This window comes from Squalius cephalus (assembly GCF_949319135.1).
Source record: "Squalius cephalus genome assembly, chromosome: 19".
Classification (NCBI taxonomy): Eukaryota; Metazoa; Chordata; class Actinopteri; order Cypriniformes; family Leuciscidae; genus Squalius; species Squalius cephalus.
Window position 1 is genome coordinate 34,799,295 of NC_137140.1, and position 16,113 is coordinate 34,815,407.

Below are 16,113 nucleotides of genomic sequence, written 5' to 3' on the forward strand. Positions count from 1 at the left end.
TGTTTTTGTGGGATGTCCATGGGTGTGTTTCCTCTCCTCACCTCCAGGGGTGCTCATGGCACTCTTGATGAACTTGGCAGCGGAGTAGAAGAAGGGGCTCAGGTCGAATGAGGGCATATCGAACGCCTCCACGCCGTGATATGTGATTTTAGTGTCTCTGTAGTAACTGGCTCCTGTGTTAACGTTGAACTTCCCGTGAGCTGCGTTCAGCACGTATGTGATGTTCAGGGACTGTAGCATGTGTTTGTCCTTCGCTGCGTACCTGAATGAGATACACATACACACAGACACTTATTATACACCTGTTTTTATTGCACATTTACAAAACAATATATAGGGAACATGCTAACTTCGTTATGCACACTTAAATTTAAGGAGTCCTATTATGCTTTTTTTTATAACTTTAAATGTTTGAGCATGAAAAAGGTTTCAGGAGGTCTTCTCTATATCAGTGTCAGTGTTTCTGAACTCCTGAAACGCCTCCATTGTAGTCTTGAGTTTCTTCCGGGAACACGTCACAATATTCCTCATTATAATAATTAATACGCAGAATAAAGGGGCGGGGCCTGGTTGAGTTAGTTAGTAGTGTGTTAAACTGGTGGTTATGGTAAGGGGCGGGACATTTCCCAAACACACTCAAAGCGCTCGACCAATCACAACACACTGCTCCAGCCGACCAATCAGAGCACAGTGTGCTTTTCAGAAGGAGGGGCTTCATAGAGACAGGAACTAAACAGAGCGTTACTGACAGACTGGGAAGAGAGGAGCCGCAACAATGGAGAATATGAGGAGAATAATCAACATTCAAGCAGGAAAACATAAAAAATCCAGACTTTGTAAAAGGGCATAATAGATCCACTTTAAAAGAAAAATTAAAAGAGTGAGCAAGATCTGAAATGGAATGGACTCACTTAAACAAAGATATAAAACAGGACACCATTAAAATAGTAAATATTTCGACATGGAAGATGATAGGGTTTTTTTGTATTTTGACATTCTTCAAAATCATGCATTTTCAAGCATTTTCTTCCATTTTCATGTGTGAATATGATTTTTACCCACTAAAATGACATGACATGACATAAAAAAACACAATATGTTTTTAAACTAAGGGATGAATATTATTACCTTAGAGGTAAAATCAAAATAAGGGAAAAGGTGAACAAGAGATTCAGGAAGCACAAGGATCATCTCAAATTGAATCTCTTCTTCTTCTTTTTAAATTCCCTGACTGAATGTAAACTATAAACAGTGTCTTTCTTTTGAATGTGAAAGATTTGCCTCATACTGAAACAACCCATCAACCTAGTTTCCCCAAAATTCCTATTTCTCCTGATTCTCTTACATGTCTCCGATGTATATTCCAGGTCTGACCTCATCAAGATGGCCGCTGGTTCCAGGTTTGACCCACAGAAGTCTCTGGAGGTCAGAGGTGCTCGGCGTCTCGTATCTGCCGTCTCCAGCGGTGCGTGGCATCTCGACCCGCTTTACACCCGTCCTGCGGACAGGCTTCGGCCAGATTCTGTCAAATGAAATTCCAGGACTTTCAAGCACTACTTTTTTGGGATTTCAAGGACTTCAATCAGCACTTCTCAAACAATATCTTTATTATTTATATTTATTTATTTATTTATTTATTACTCAAATTACATATATGTGACCCTGGACCACAAAACCAGTCACATGGGTCAATTTCTTGACATTAAGATTTATACTTCACATGAAAGCTGAATAAATAAGCTTTCCATTGATGTATGGTTTGTTAGGATAGGACAATATTTGGTCGAGATACAACTAATGTAAATCTGGAATCTGAGGGTGCAAAAAAATCGAAACTTTGAGAAAATCTCCTTTAAAGTTCTACATTTATGTTGGTGATTGTGCTTCACAAAAATAAATGTTTTATATATTTACGGTAGGAAATTTACTAAATATCTTCATGGAACATGATCTTAATATCCTAATGATTTTTGGCATAAAAGAAAAATCGATAATTTTGACCCATACAATGGGTTGGCTATTGCCACAGATAAACCCGTGCGACTCGAGACACATATATCCAGGGTCACATATAATGTTTCACTTCATAGAGATCAGTCCATTGACCAGCGCTGTCAGGAATGGGAAATCCCTGTAAACATTGAAAGGATATTGAAACTGATTTTTTTCAATGAATATATGATTGACCTGAAGAATGAAAGTTGTGATATATACTCATCATAAACTTAATATCATGCTCATAGCTCTATATCTCAGACGGACTGCAGCATTCATTTTGCGTGAAATGATTATATTTTCTCGGAAAAATTCAAGCACTTTTCAAGATCCTCTTCAAAAATATGTCAGTTTTTAAGGATTTTCCAGGACTTACATTTCAAAAAGACAAATTCAAGCACTTTAAAACAAACACCATAACAGTAGTCCATATGACTCTCATCCTTTATGAGGAACAGATTCAATTTAAGTAGTTATTCGTTGAAAACAATAGCTCTCCAATAAGTCACTGTTACAATCCATCATTGACACCAAGCACCTTTGATTCTCTTGTATCTCGATCACAACATGGTACGTTTGACTGTATGCAAGCACAAATACAAGAGAATAAACTGTAATGATGCTTTATGATGCTGTTTTTGACCTTTCCAGAGTTTTCTGAACACACTGATTATATGGGAAACAGTTTGCGAAGTCTCATGAACAACATGAAGGTACATTTTCATTTTTATTTGAATACTTATTTTAAGCTAAAGGATTGAATAAAATTATTATTTTAATCAAACATCAAGTTTTACCACTGTACGATGGAAAATTCAACTTTAGGACTTGCTGCTGATAATTAATAACTGATATTAAAGCTGCTAGTTAGTGAGTTTTTATCTCTGTTTGATACTTTAAACCATCATTTTTAACAAAATTGTTTGTGCAAAACATTCCACAAAGTATTGGCAATGGATTAGATTAGTTTAGAAAACAGTTGGTTTGTCTCACCTTAAAATTAAATTAAATAAAGTGTTGCAAATCACTTTAATATTAAACATTTCAATACTGCAATAAATGTTCTGTAACATTTTACAATAAGGCTCCATTTGTTAACATTAGAACTACATTAGTTAACATTAACCAACAATGATGGCATTTATTAATCTTAGTTAACTAATTTACTAATACATTATTACAATCAAATGTTGTATCTGTTAATTAATGCACCGCGAACTAACATGAACATGTTTATTAACCAACAATAACAAAGATTAATAACTGCTTTAAAAATATATTGCTCATTGTTTAACGTTAACTAATGAGACCTTATTAAGTGTTACCAAATTATCATCTTGTCTTGTATTTCATTAAAATATCTCAACATTCTTAAATCAATATACTTTAACGTAAGAAACAAGCTGACAAGATAAAGTCTTGTTTTCTGAAGAGACAAAAATCTAAATAAAGTGACTTTAAGACAAAAACAAACATCTGCCAAAACTCATTTTCAGTTTGAATTAAGTTTATTTTTCTGACCCCATTAGTAGATATTATTTTCTTCTTTAAACTTAAGTATAAACTTAATTAATTTAAGACATTTTTCAGAAAAAATATCTTATTTCATTTTGATTTAAGGTATTATACTTTTTTGTTCATCCTGTTCATGTTCTTCTCATTGTGTAATTAATCAAGTTAAAGTGCCATTTTAAGCATCAATCAAGTGTTCTTGTGATAAAATAACAGTTTTACACATTGCAAATCAAATATTTATCCATATTCCTTATAATAACCAATGCATGTCTACCACTAGCCGTCTATACTCAAGATTATGCATCTATTTGAATGAATCTAAAACACATTTTCAAGCACAAACAGACTCACAGTGTGTTGAGGAACCGCTCGTCAGCGTGTGTGCATGCACACGTATGTGTGTATGACGTGTTGTTCAAGCTGATGACTTTATCTATTTATATATAGGCTATAATCTGATTCAGGCTGCTCAAAACACTCTTTCTTCAGGGTTCCTGATGGGAACGGATGAAACCATAAAAGATCATCTCTCGGTAATATCACACTGATTTTAACCAGGACAGACAGAGGGACGATACGATTCTGCTTATTTTCGACACACTCCAGTCGCCCTCGTCTGTGTCCGAGTAACAGCGTCTTAAATTAGACAACCTCATTCCCACAGCGGCGAGTTAAATATACACTCGCTCTCTGTTCTCGTCATCTAGAGTATCAAAGTCAACACAAGTGAGGGTGTGTGCTTTGCTGCACAGCTGCTTTTATTTATAATAAACTGTTTATTTCATTTACATATACACTCACCTAAAGGATTATTAGGAACACCATACTAATACTGTGTTTGACCCCCTTTCGCCTTCAGAACTGCCTTAATTCTACGTGGCATTGATTCAACAAGGTGCTGAAAGCATTCTTTAGAAATGTTGGCCCATATTGATAGGATAGCATCTTGCAGTTGATGGAGATTTGTGGGATGCACATCCAGGGCACGAAGCTCCCGTTCCACCACATCCCAAAGATGCTCTATTGGGTTGAGATCTGGTGACTGTGGGGGCCATTTTAGTACAGTGAACTCATTGTCATGTTCAAGAAACCAATTTGAAATGATTCGAGCTTTGTGACATGGTGCATTATCCTGCGGGAAGGAGCCATCAGAGGATGGGTATGGTGGTCATAAAGGGATGGACATGGTCAGAAACAATGCTCAGGTAGGCCGTGGCATTTAAACGATGCCCAATTGGCACTAAGGGGCCTAAAGTGTGCCAAGAAAACATCCTCCACACCATTACACCACCACCACCAGCCTGCACAGTGGTAACAAGGCATGATGGATCCATGTTCTCATTCTGTTTACGCCAAATTCTGACTCTACCATCTGAATGTCTCAACAGAAATCGAGACCCATCAGACCAGGCAACATTTTTCCAGTCTTCAACTGTCCAATTTTGGTGAGCTCGTGCAAATTGTAGCCTCTTTTTTCTATTTGTAGTGGAGATGAGTGGTACCCGGTGGGGTCTTCTGCTGTTGTAGCCCATCCGCCTCAAGGTTGTGCGTGTTGTGGCTTCACAAATGCTTTGCTGCATACCTCGGTTGTAACGAGTGGTTATTTCAGTCAAAGTTGCTCTTCTATCAGCTTGAATCAGTTGGCCCATTCTCCTCTGACCTCTAGCATCAACAAGGCATTTTCGCCCACAGGACTGCCGCATACTGGATGTTTTTCCCTTTTCACACCATTCTTTGTAAACCCTAGAAATGGTTGTGCGTGAAAATCCCAGTAACTGAGCAGATTGTGAAATACTCAGACCGGCCCGTCTGGCACCAACAACCATGCCACGCTCAAAATTGCTTAAATCACCTTTCTTTCCCATTTTGACATTCAGTTTGGAGTTCAGGAGATTGTCTTGACCAGGACCACACCCCTAAATGCATTGAAGCAACTGCCATGTGATTGGTTGATTAGATAATTGCAGTAATGAGAAATTGATCAGGTGTTCCTAATAATCGTTTAGGTGAGTGTATACAGTACTGTGCAAAAGTCTTAGGCATGTTAATACCCCCCCCCCCCTCCCTCCCCCTCCCCCTCCCCCTCCCACTCCCAAAAATGGTTTTAAGTCAGTTATTTATATGTTTTGCTGTAGTGTGTCAGTAGGAAATATCAGTTTACATTTCCAAACATTCTTTTTGCCATTAATTGTAATAATCCAGTGGGATTTGTGTCTGCACAAGGAGTCTGACAGCAGCCGGTCTGATCTGATCTCACCATCATCGAGTCCGTCTGTGATTACATGAAGAAACTGAGACAGACTAAATCCAGAAGAACTGCGGGAACGTCTCCGAGACGCTTGAAGAAACCTTCCTGCAAAGCTCCCTGAGAAACTATGCGCAAGTGTACCTGGACAAAAGCCATTTTAAACGCAAAGGGTTGTTACGCCATATATTGATTTGAATTAGTTAATAGAAGTTAAATCATAAATAAATTCAATTTGTGATTTTATTTTTGAAAGCATTCTCACTTTACAGCATTTTAACACAAGTGCCAGTGCTTTTCACAGTCCTGTAGCTTTGCAGGAAGGTTTCTTCAAGCGTCTCGGAGACGTTCCCGCAGTTCTTCTGGATTTAGTCTGTCTCAGTTTCTTCTGTTTCTTCATGTAATCACAGACGGACTCGATGATGGTGAGATCAGATCATACCGGCTGCTGTCAGACTCCTTGTGCATACACAAATCCCACTGGATTATTACAATTAAAATTATTAAAAGATATAAATAACTGACTTAAAACCATTTTGGGGGGGGGGGGGGGGGGGGTATTAACATGCCTAAGACTTTTGCACAGTACTGTATATATATATATATATATATATATTCAAAGAATCAAAGTGTACAGAACTACAGAAATAAAATGTAAATTGTCAAGAGTTCTGAGAGTCAAAATGAAATCAACATTGGCTTTATTTGGTGTATTGTGAACAATTAATGAGTGCATGTTATTTTGACATTTGCAACATATATATTAATGTACAATGCACACTATTGTTGAAAAGATTGAGGTCGGTGAGATTTGTTTGATTTTGAAAAAATACTTTTATTCAGCAATTGTTCGGAAGTGACAATAAAGACATTTATAAAGTTACAAAAGATTCTATTTCAAATAAATGCTGTTCTTTTGAACGTTCTATTCATCAAAGAATCCTGAAAAAAATGTTTCACAGTTTCCACACAAAAAGCAGCACCGCCGTTTTCAACACTGATAATAATCATAAATGTTTCCTGAGCATCAGATCATCATATTATACTGATTTCTGAAGGATCATGTGACACTGAAGACTGGAGTAATGATGCTGAACATTCAGCTTTGATCACAGGAATACATTACATTTTTAAAAAATATTAAAAAAGTAAACAGATATTTTAAATTGAAATAATATTTACTGTTTTTACTGTATTTTTGATCAAATAAATAAATACAGCCTTGTTGAGCAGAAGAAACTTTAAAACATTAAAACTGCTGAGTTTGTAATTGCTGACCCCTAAACTTTTGTATGATCCTGTGGTGTTTTGGTCCTGGTGTGTGTGTGTGTGTGTGTGTGTGTGTGTGTGTGTGTGTGTGTGTGTGTGTGTGTGTGTGTGATGGTCCAGAGTTCGCTGTACATAGAGGTAATGTGTTGAGTTTGTGTGAGTTTTAAAGTGTGTGTATATTTACTAAACGGCCCTTCAAATGAATCCCGCGAACATTTCACTTTTCACCGACTATCTCTCTGTATCGCACTTATACTCTCTAAAAGTGCATGTTTGCAGATGAAGTGCATGTTCAAGCCTTTATAAGATAAACATAGAGGTTACTCTTTACTTTAAGGTGTCATTGTTACAGTGTAATTATATATTTAAGTACTGAATAATATTAAGCAACTACATGTACTTACTATAGGGTTAGGGTTTGGTTGAGGGTTAGTTGCATGTAATTATGCATCATTTACTGTTATTACTATGGTAAGTACATCTAACATATGTAACAAGAACACTGTAAAATAAAGTGTTACCAATATAGAAATATGTGACCCTGGACTAAAACCAGTCAGATGGTTACATTTTTTTTAATTGAGATTTATACATCATCTGAAAGCTGAATAAATAAGCTTTCCATTGATGTATGGTTTGTTAGGATAGGACAATATTTGGTCGAGATACAACTATTGTAAATCTGGAATCTGAGGATGCAGAAAAATCGAAACATTGAGAAAATCTCCTTTAAAGTTCTACATTTATGTTGGCGATTGTGCTGCATTCACTCACAGAAATAAATATTTTATATATTTACGGTAGGAAATTTACTAAATATCTTCATGGAACATGATCTTTACTGAATATCCTCATGATTTTCGGCATAAAAGAAAAAGCGATAATTTTGACCCATACAATGTATTGTTGGCTATTGCCACAGATAAACCTGTGCGACTCGAGACTGGTTTTGAGATCCAGAGTCACATATATATATATATTTGACTGCTGCGATAGTCCATTTGAACTAGATTCTTGCATCAGCTTCACCCACAGTCAAATCTCATTGGTCCAAATTCCAGCTCGTCGTTATTGCATATTAATTAGGTCGATAGCATTGTTCAGTGCAGAGAGACAAACCACTTGTCACGTCTCTGGCCGGGTTAGGACGTGGTGGTGTTATGATCGTCCGTCATGTGACCGGTCCTGTCGTGGTTTGCTCACAGCAGGACACATCTCCGGTGTTTCCTCTTCCTCTGCAGGTCCAGATCCAGGAGCAGAGCTAGGAAGTTTCTGTTGGGATAAATGGCTCGTTTCTGGACGATGCGCCGTAAGGCCGTGTGCAGAGGCATGTCGTGATAAAGCATCAGGTACGCCAGCACTAGCGACGAGGAGCGGCTCATTCCCATGATGCAGTGCACCAGAACTTTTCCTGCAAGGAAGAGATAAGATCTGTTAGTTCTCCCAAAAATTAAAACTCTGTCAGTAATTACTCTCCCGTAAGACTTTCGTTCATCTTTGGAACACAAATTAAGATATTTCTGATTAAATCTGAGAGCTGTCTCACTCCTCCATAGGCTTCTCTGTTATTGAAACTTGCCGGTCCAGAAAGATTGTAAAGACTATGTTTAAAATAGTCCAAGTGACTACAGTGACTCAACCTTAAGTTTATCAAGCGACGAGAATACTTTTTGTGCGAAAACCCCCCAAAAATAACGACTTTATTCAACTCTTCATGTTCTTGTGTGTTCCTCTGAGTGAGTTCACGTAGTGTAACAGCGCAGCGCTTCTGGGTTGTACGTCAGAACGGAGGCTCGCTATTGGCCGATGCTGGTCATGTGTGTGATGCTGGCCAATAGTGAGCCTCCGTTCTGACGTACAATAAAGTTGAATAAAGTCGTTTTTTTTTGTTTTGTGTTTTTTCCAAGCGGCAACCTCCCTGTCTTTCTCTTGAAACCAACACGGAAGTGAATTAAACGGCAATTCATCGACTGCAAAAGTGAGTCAAATCTGCATCTCCCCCATGTTAAAATGCCCAACTTTACAGCAGAAAAAAACATGTTTTTTCTCAAAGCCAAAAAGTGGCTTTGGTCTATACAGCTAATTTTGCCCTTCATGACAACTGTGAGGGGGGTGAATTTTTTTATAACTCATCCGTTTAAATTATATTAAGCCTTAAATTTCTGCATAATTAATGGCGTGTCCATTTTTGAGTGACAGGTGGATTCCCACTGCAGTGGTCATTAGTCATCATTAGCCGTTTGTCTGCTGTCTATTAGCCGTCACGTTACCTCAGCTCATTGTCTGACTGTAAAATTAAATAAATTCGGGAGTGATGCGCTGCCAAGATGGCGACGGTCGGCCACGCCCACTTTAGGCTTCAAAAACGGTCTTCAGAAACCTACGGGTGACGTCACGGACACTACGTCCATATTTTTTTACAGTCTATAGTCTATTTTACAGTCTCGTCGCTTGATAAACTTAAAGGGGGGGTGAAATGCTATTTCATGCATACTGAGTTTTTTACACTGTTAAAGAGTTGGATTCCCATGCTAAACATGGACAAAGTTTCAAAAATTAAATTGTACGTTTGAAGGAGTATTTCTGTGCCAAAAATTGTCCTTCCGGTTTGTCACAAGTTTCGGAACGTTTTTTTCGAGTATGGGCATGTGTGACGTCAGATGTAACGGAATTTCCTTATACGGGTCCTAAGGGCACTTCTCCGGTAAGAAGTCAATGTCACCAAAGAAGTGTGTTTTTGGTTGCCAGGGCAAGACAATCCTGCACAGATTCCCAAAGAACCCGGCGTTAAGGCACCAGTGGATGGAGTTTGTTTTTCCTGAGTATAAACAGAGTTGTGTAAGACTGTTTGTTCCCTGCATTTCGACGATGATTGTTTTATAAACAAAGCCCAGATCGACGGATTTGCGTCTAATGCTTAAGGATCGAGCAGTCACAATGATAAAGGTTCGGTGAGTAAAACTGCTTCTATTGTCTCTGTGTTGTTAGCTCGGCGCGTTAGCACAGCTTTAGCTTCGCCCACAGGGCCCGCCTCCAGCCGCTCGTTTTTTTCCGGAAAGACTCGGTACAGCCTATCTTTCTTTTATAAATATAATAAAACTAAAGACTTTTTGGAGATATGAAGGATGCAATACTACTCTATAGGTACTCAAGATTAACAGGAGATTGAGTGAAAATGAGCATTTCACCCCCCCTTTAAGGTTGAGCCACTGTAGTCACTTGGACTATTTTAAACATTGTCTTTTACTAACTTTCTGGGCCGGCAAGTTTCAATAACAGAGAAGCCTATGGAGGAGTGAGACAGCTCTCAGATTTAATCAGAAATATCTTAATTTGTGTTCTGAAGATGAATGAAAGTCTTACGGGTGAGTAATTACTGACAGAGTTTTCATTTTTTGGGTGAACTAACCCTTTAATAGAAGACATGATGACAGCAGCCTCTCGTTCTTTGCTGGTAAAAATAACACCCACAATTCATTGCAATGATTCATTTGACAGTCCTGAGCTCACTGCTATTAATATTCTCCAACGCCACGACCTTCAGTCAGGTTAAACCCTGCAGCCTTAGATAAGAGGTTTAATGCTTTTGAAAGAATCATCAAGGCTGCATTTATTTGATCAAAAATACAGTAAAAACAGTAAAATTGTGAAATATTATTACAAGTTGAAATATCTGTTTTCCATGTGAATATATAGTAAAGTGTATTTTATTTCTGTGATCAAAGCTGAATTTTCAGCATCATTACTCCAGTCTTCAGTGTCACATGATCCTTCAGAAATCATTATAATATCTGATTTGATGCTCATTTTAATGCATCTTATGGGGTATGTGCACATTTAAAGAACAACTTTACAGTTTTTACTAGGAAACAGAGTAGAAAAAGCTGTTTTTTATGATTTGCAACATAAAAAAACATTTGCAATTTTCTACCAATTTTCACCTGGTGATGTGTTTCGTATCAGTATTTTTGACCTGAACGTGATGGTGATGTTCACCCTCCAGAGCATGTGTAAAAAATCATTATTTAATAATGTTGCCGTATTTAGCACAATTTTAGACAGACTGCATCAAAGCAGCCGAAATGCCTTTCTAAATTGCTATTTGACTATTGGTTAACATGTATGTCCTACATGACGTCACCTGAAAACAAGTCTTTACAGAGGCGGAGCAAGTTACTACATATATACTAAAGATTATAAAGACAGAATAACATGCACTGATTAATAACACACAGTAAGTCCAGGTACACGTGTTAGAAAGTAATTATGTTTGATGTTGATTTTAAACACACTGTCGAGCTGTTTTACTCCTAAGAGTGAATTCGGTTACACTTAATTTGGTAACACTTTATTTTACAGTGTCCTTGTTACATATGTTAGATGTACTTACCATAGTAATAACAGTAAATTATGCATAATTACATGCAACTAACCCTCAACCAAACCCTAACCCTATAGTAAGTACATGTAGTTGCTTAATATTACTCAGTACTTACATGTATAATTACAATGACACCTTAAAAATAAAGTGTAACCCTTTATTTTAAGTTGTTATTATTACAGTGTAATTATACATGTAAGTACTGAGTAATATTAAGCAACTACATTACTACTTACTATAGGGTTAGGGTAGGATTAGGATTTGGTTGCATGTAATTATGCTTAATTTACTGTTATAACTATGGTAAGTACATGTAACATATGTAACAAGGACACTGTAAAATGAAGTGTTACCGTGAATTCTTCAATGATTTCTTACCATCAGGAGAGTTGAGAGCTTTGTGAATGAAATCTGCTGCCGGTTTGAAGTAAACGTCCAAATCAAAGTGCGTGGAGTCGTCAGCGGGGATGCCACAGTACACGAAACTGGTGCCGTAATACTTCTGGTCCCCGATGCTTCCTCTCTTGGAGTGAGCGGCGTTCAGGATATGAGTGATGCCGAGGTTCTGCAGGGCGCTTCGGTTCTGCGCTATTCCTCTGGTGGGACAAAATAATACATACATGGGAAGGGACATAAGCTTAAAACTGCAGTCTGTATGGTCACATATCAACATCAAAATCGACCTGGTTTACTTTCTTTTATTTTTTGGTTCCACAAAGAACCAGTTCTTAAAAGAACCATTATTTTTTTACGTACTGTAGTGTGAAGAACATTTGCAAAATCTAAAGAACCTTTTTCCACTAAATAGAAACTTTTGTGGAATGAAAAGGTTCCATTGATGTTAAATGTTCTTCATGTAACCATTTATATTAAAGCTGCAGTTTGTAGTTTCTCCTCTTTGTCTCCATCTCTGTTTGAAATCTGCAATTGCAGTTATTCGCGGAATGATCAGCTTTATGAGGGTTGTGCCTCGGCGCGGCACAGCGCGGATGAATCCGATGTTTTGAGGAGAACGTGCGTCTGTCAGTCGCCGCCGGTGTGGATCCTGGCATTCACAATCACACATTATACTTTTGGGAAGTTTGACCAACATAAGAATTTTCACCGGAAAATGTGAAAATCTGAACAAGTAACATCCACTTTTGTTCTGAGCAACTAAGGGGGAAAAGCATTGCAGTAAATCACGCTGATTAAATCTAACGATCGCTCATCATATCACGACAAACAGTGCAAATTATACTTTGTTCTCAAATAGTTAATGTTAACATCATCAGCATTGCGTGACATTTAAAGCCCTTCCGATATTATCCTTGTTTCCGCACGGGCCGGTGTCAGTCTCTCTTGTTCTGTAGCCGCTCCGAAGTCCGAAGACTTTCGTGTTTTACAGCGGGTGAATCTCCAGCTGGTGATCGTCGTTTGAACCTTTCTGGATCCGCCATCAAATTGCTCAGTTTAATTATATCCAGTGCTGTGAGAAAAGCCTATAAATCTCCAGCATCCTCACACTCATCGCCGACTAGCCGAGACTCTTCACTCAAAAAAATAACTCTTTGAATGAACATAAAAAAATCATGGAAAGGATTTCCACATGATTAACTTTCTTTATTTCAGCATTATGCAATTCTGTTATTCCAATTTAATGTACTTACATTGGGCCAAATTAATTTATTCAAAGTTGATTCAACTTATTTACTATGGTTGGACACAGCTTAATTTAATAGTGTCAGCCCAACTAATTTACTTAATTTGCATTCAACTTATGTGTTTGTTATTTTCATTCATCCATTAATATTTCATTTATTTTAGTGACACATAATTAAATTGATAGACTATAGCTAGCTATTTGCTAGCAGTAGCACATATTAGCATCTTAAATGCTAAGATTTACATGCTCCTTCAACCAAAGCAGTTAAAAGTAACCAAATCAGTCCACAGCCAAACAAAATGCTCCACACTTCTCCACAATGGTAATTTAAATGGTTCTAATAATTCCAATGTAATTGAACATTAAACACAATTACACACTATCAAGTCTTCCCCTTTTCTCAAAAGAACATAAAATAACACTTAATTTTAACATTTATTCTCTCTTAATTCAACCATATGCAAAGCATCCTGGGAACTAACAAGCACTGCCCAGTTTCAGTTAATGCAACACAAATCATTCATGTACACTGTAAAAAGTGAATAGTTGGATCAACTAAAAAAAAATACTTCAATTGGTAACACCTAAAGAAATTAAGTTTTCTCAACTTAAATTATCAGATTTTTCACGATAAAACGTGATAATTTAAGTTGAGAAAACTTAATTTCTTTAGGTGTTACCAATTGAAGTATTTTTTTTTAGTTGATCCAACTATTCACTTTTTACAGTGTTATCCAACACAAACGGATTAAGTAAACTTAAATTTTACATATTAAGCAGATTGAACACAATCAAATTAAGTTAGGGCAAAATGGCAGTTGCCGTCGCACTATACTGCCACCCTCTGGATGTAAGAATTTTTTACTTAACATAAATGGTTTGTGTTTAGACAACACGTTAGGATTTTGTACAGTTAAGTTGAGACATAATTACGTGGACCTTAAAAGAAAAAAGCATTTCAAGTCAACAAACACAATTATTATAAGTAAACTAAATATAAAAATATTATGTAAAGTGCACAACCTTCCTAGTTCATTTTTTTCTTGTTCTTTATGTGGAAATCGGAAATCCACCAGTCCCACTGGAGTTAAAAACATCATTACAAGGTCACTGGTTTGAGTCGAGCTACAGCAAGCAGAGAGTTTTCAACACCGGCTGGTTATGCACTTGCTCAGAAATGTGTTTTGGATCATTTTTAACTCAAAAAAGTTACGGACTGCAGCTTTAATAAAGAATCTTTATTTTTTAAGAATGTAAGGAAGAGTTCAACCATATTTCACCTCCATTCTAGTATAAAACAGCCATTTTTCACAGTCCAATGAACTGCCGATGGACAAATTTGACCTTTGTTGAATATCATGTTTCACTCAGAAATGCATCGGTTTATGGAAGTCAAATGTTTTCTGAACATAGTTTAAAGTTGACCTAAACAGTTCAGTTTAAGATTGATATTGTATATACACTCTAAAAAATGCTGGGTTGTTTTAACCGAACTTTGGGTCAAATATGGACAAACCCAGTCGTTGGATTAATTTTTTACATTACATTTTTAACCCAACATTTGTGTTTGTCCATATTTGACCCAAAATTGTGTTAAAACAACCCAGCATTTTTAAGAGTGTATCATGGAAGTATGAAGAATGATATACAGTAGTGGCCAAAAGTGATGGAAAATTGACATCTTCACTCTTTATTCAAATATAATTAAAAATGCGTTAAAGATTTTGTAAGCATATTGCGCAGTTGTGCTTGGAGTCGATTTTGTTTTATTTGTGATCAAATGCAAATTGTGCAACAGTTTTTAGCCAGGCTGTCATACATTTACATACATTATGAACACATAACAAAAAAAAAGAACAAAATATTAACAACTGATAATGTTGTAGTCAATGTGTGCTTTCAGCTTCTTGTTTTTTTCTATGCATTTTTTATTTATTTTTTGCACAGTAAAATAAAACCTATAGCTGTAGTTCGCCTTTTTTGCCAAATAATTTTGTCAGATAAATACCTTAACCAAGTTTAGTGTTTTGTTTTGTCTTCCCTCATATTTAAAACAAAAAGTTCCTCATATTTTGATAGTTTAATCGAACTTTGTGGGGTCTTTAAAAACAGGTTTTGATCACTACTGTATAAAAATATAAATCTCAATATGTAGCTGAAGTCAGCTTGATAAAACAGTCACATTTAAAACACAATTAACATGATTTCTAGAGGCTCGAGAGATTGAGGTGTCAAGCTGCTTGTACTCACACATTCCCGATGTACAGGTTTGGCCAGACCTCGTCGATTTGGTGCAAGTTTAACTTACACGAGTTCAAAACTTTCTCCAGGTCCTTGACTGACAGATACTCTTTCCTGCTATATTTACAGGCCATCATTTCTTCCCTGAATCACCCGCCAGATAGATGAAGATAGTGTGTTTATAAAGACCCGGCGCTGCGGACTCGAGGCTCTCTGACTGATCCGCCACAACAGCTGGTGCCCAATTTAGTGCCTTAGTGTGCAGATAGTCTTACTCACAGAGACATGGTGTACACACACATGTACACACACTCCGCTAATTGACTAACAAGGCAAAGGTGTTCAGGATTACCTGATTATCTGATGCTTATGCCTCTTTTGTAATGTTTTCTTAGCCACCACATCTGCCAAGCCCCAGAAATGCATTCAAAACTGCATTTAAAGAAACATAAAGTGTTTATAATTTAAGTCATTGTTCTGTGATAATCTTTTACTGAAGGTCAGAAATCTTTTTTCACATTTGCATTCAGATTTAAAAACTGGTGCATTTTGGAAATCATATACTGTAATATCTTTTTTGGAGATTAACAGACACTGTGAACTATGCAAATGAGCGGCATGCATATTTATAGATCTACTTCTGTTGTTTCCCACAGATAAAATACCAACACACCGGTTTGGATCGACATGAGGGTGAGTGAATGATGACAGAATGTGTATTGAATTATTATCAATTATGCAATTCTGATTTGCCAGGTAAAAAAAAAAAAAAAAAAAAAAAAAAAAAAGAATTAAATAAATAAAACTGACAGCTGTGGGCAA

At 36.9% G+C, this 16,113-nt stretch overlaps 2 protein-coding genes across 2 annotated transcripts in view; both read right to left on the bottom strand.

Moving 5' to 3' along the window:
- The window catches only part of dusp29 (dual specificity phosphatase 29), a 16,800-nt gene extending 12,670 nt beyond the window's left edge, over positions 1–4,130 (bottom strand). Inside the window, exons 1-3 of the mRNA XM_079850916.1 lie at positions 3,862–4,130; positions 1,346–1,522; positions 42–262 (exon numbers count right to left, since the gene is read on the bottom strand). Of these exons, the coding sequence (XP_079707042.1) occupies positions 42–262; positions 1,346–1,476 (352 nt within the window). The 5' untranslated portion in view covers positions 1,477–1,522; positions 3,862–4,130. The remainder of the gene's footprint in view (positions 1–41; positions 263–1,345; positions 1,523–3,861) is intronic.
- Positions 4,131–6,609: 2,479 nt separating this feature from the next.
- On the bottom strand, positions 6,610–15,742 carry LOC307146888 (dual specificity protein phosphatase 13A-like). Its single transcript, XM_079851219.1, has 3 exons — positions 15,301–15,742; positions 11,784–12,001; positions 6,610–8,435 (listed from the first exon to the last, which is right to left on the bottom strand). Exons 1-3 carry the CDS (start codon positions 15,426–15,428, stop codon positions 8,224–8,226), a joined length of 558 nt encoding a protein of 185 aa, XP_079707345.1. The 5' UTR covers positions 15,429–15,742; the 3' UTR covers positions 6,610–8,223.
- Between the last annotated feature and the right edge of the window lie 371 nt (positions 15,743–16,113).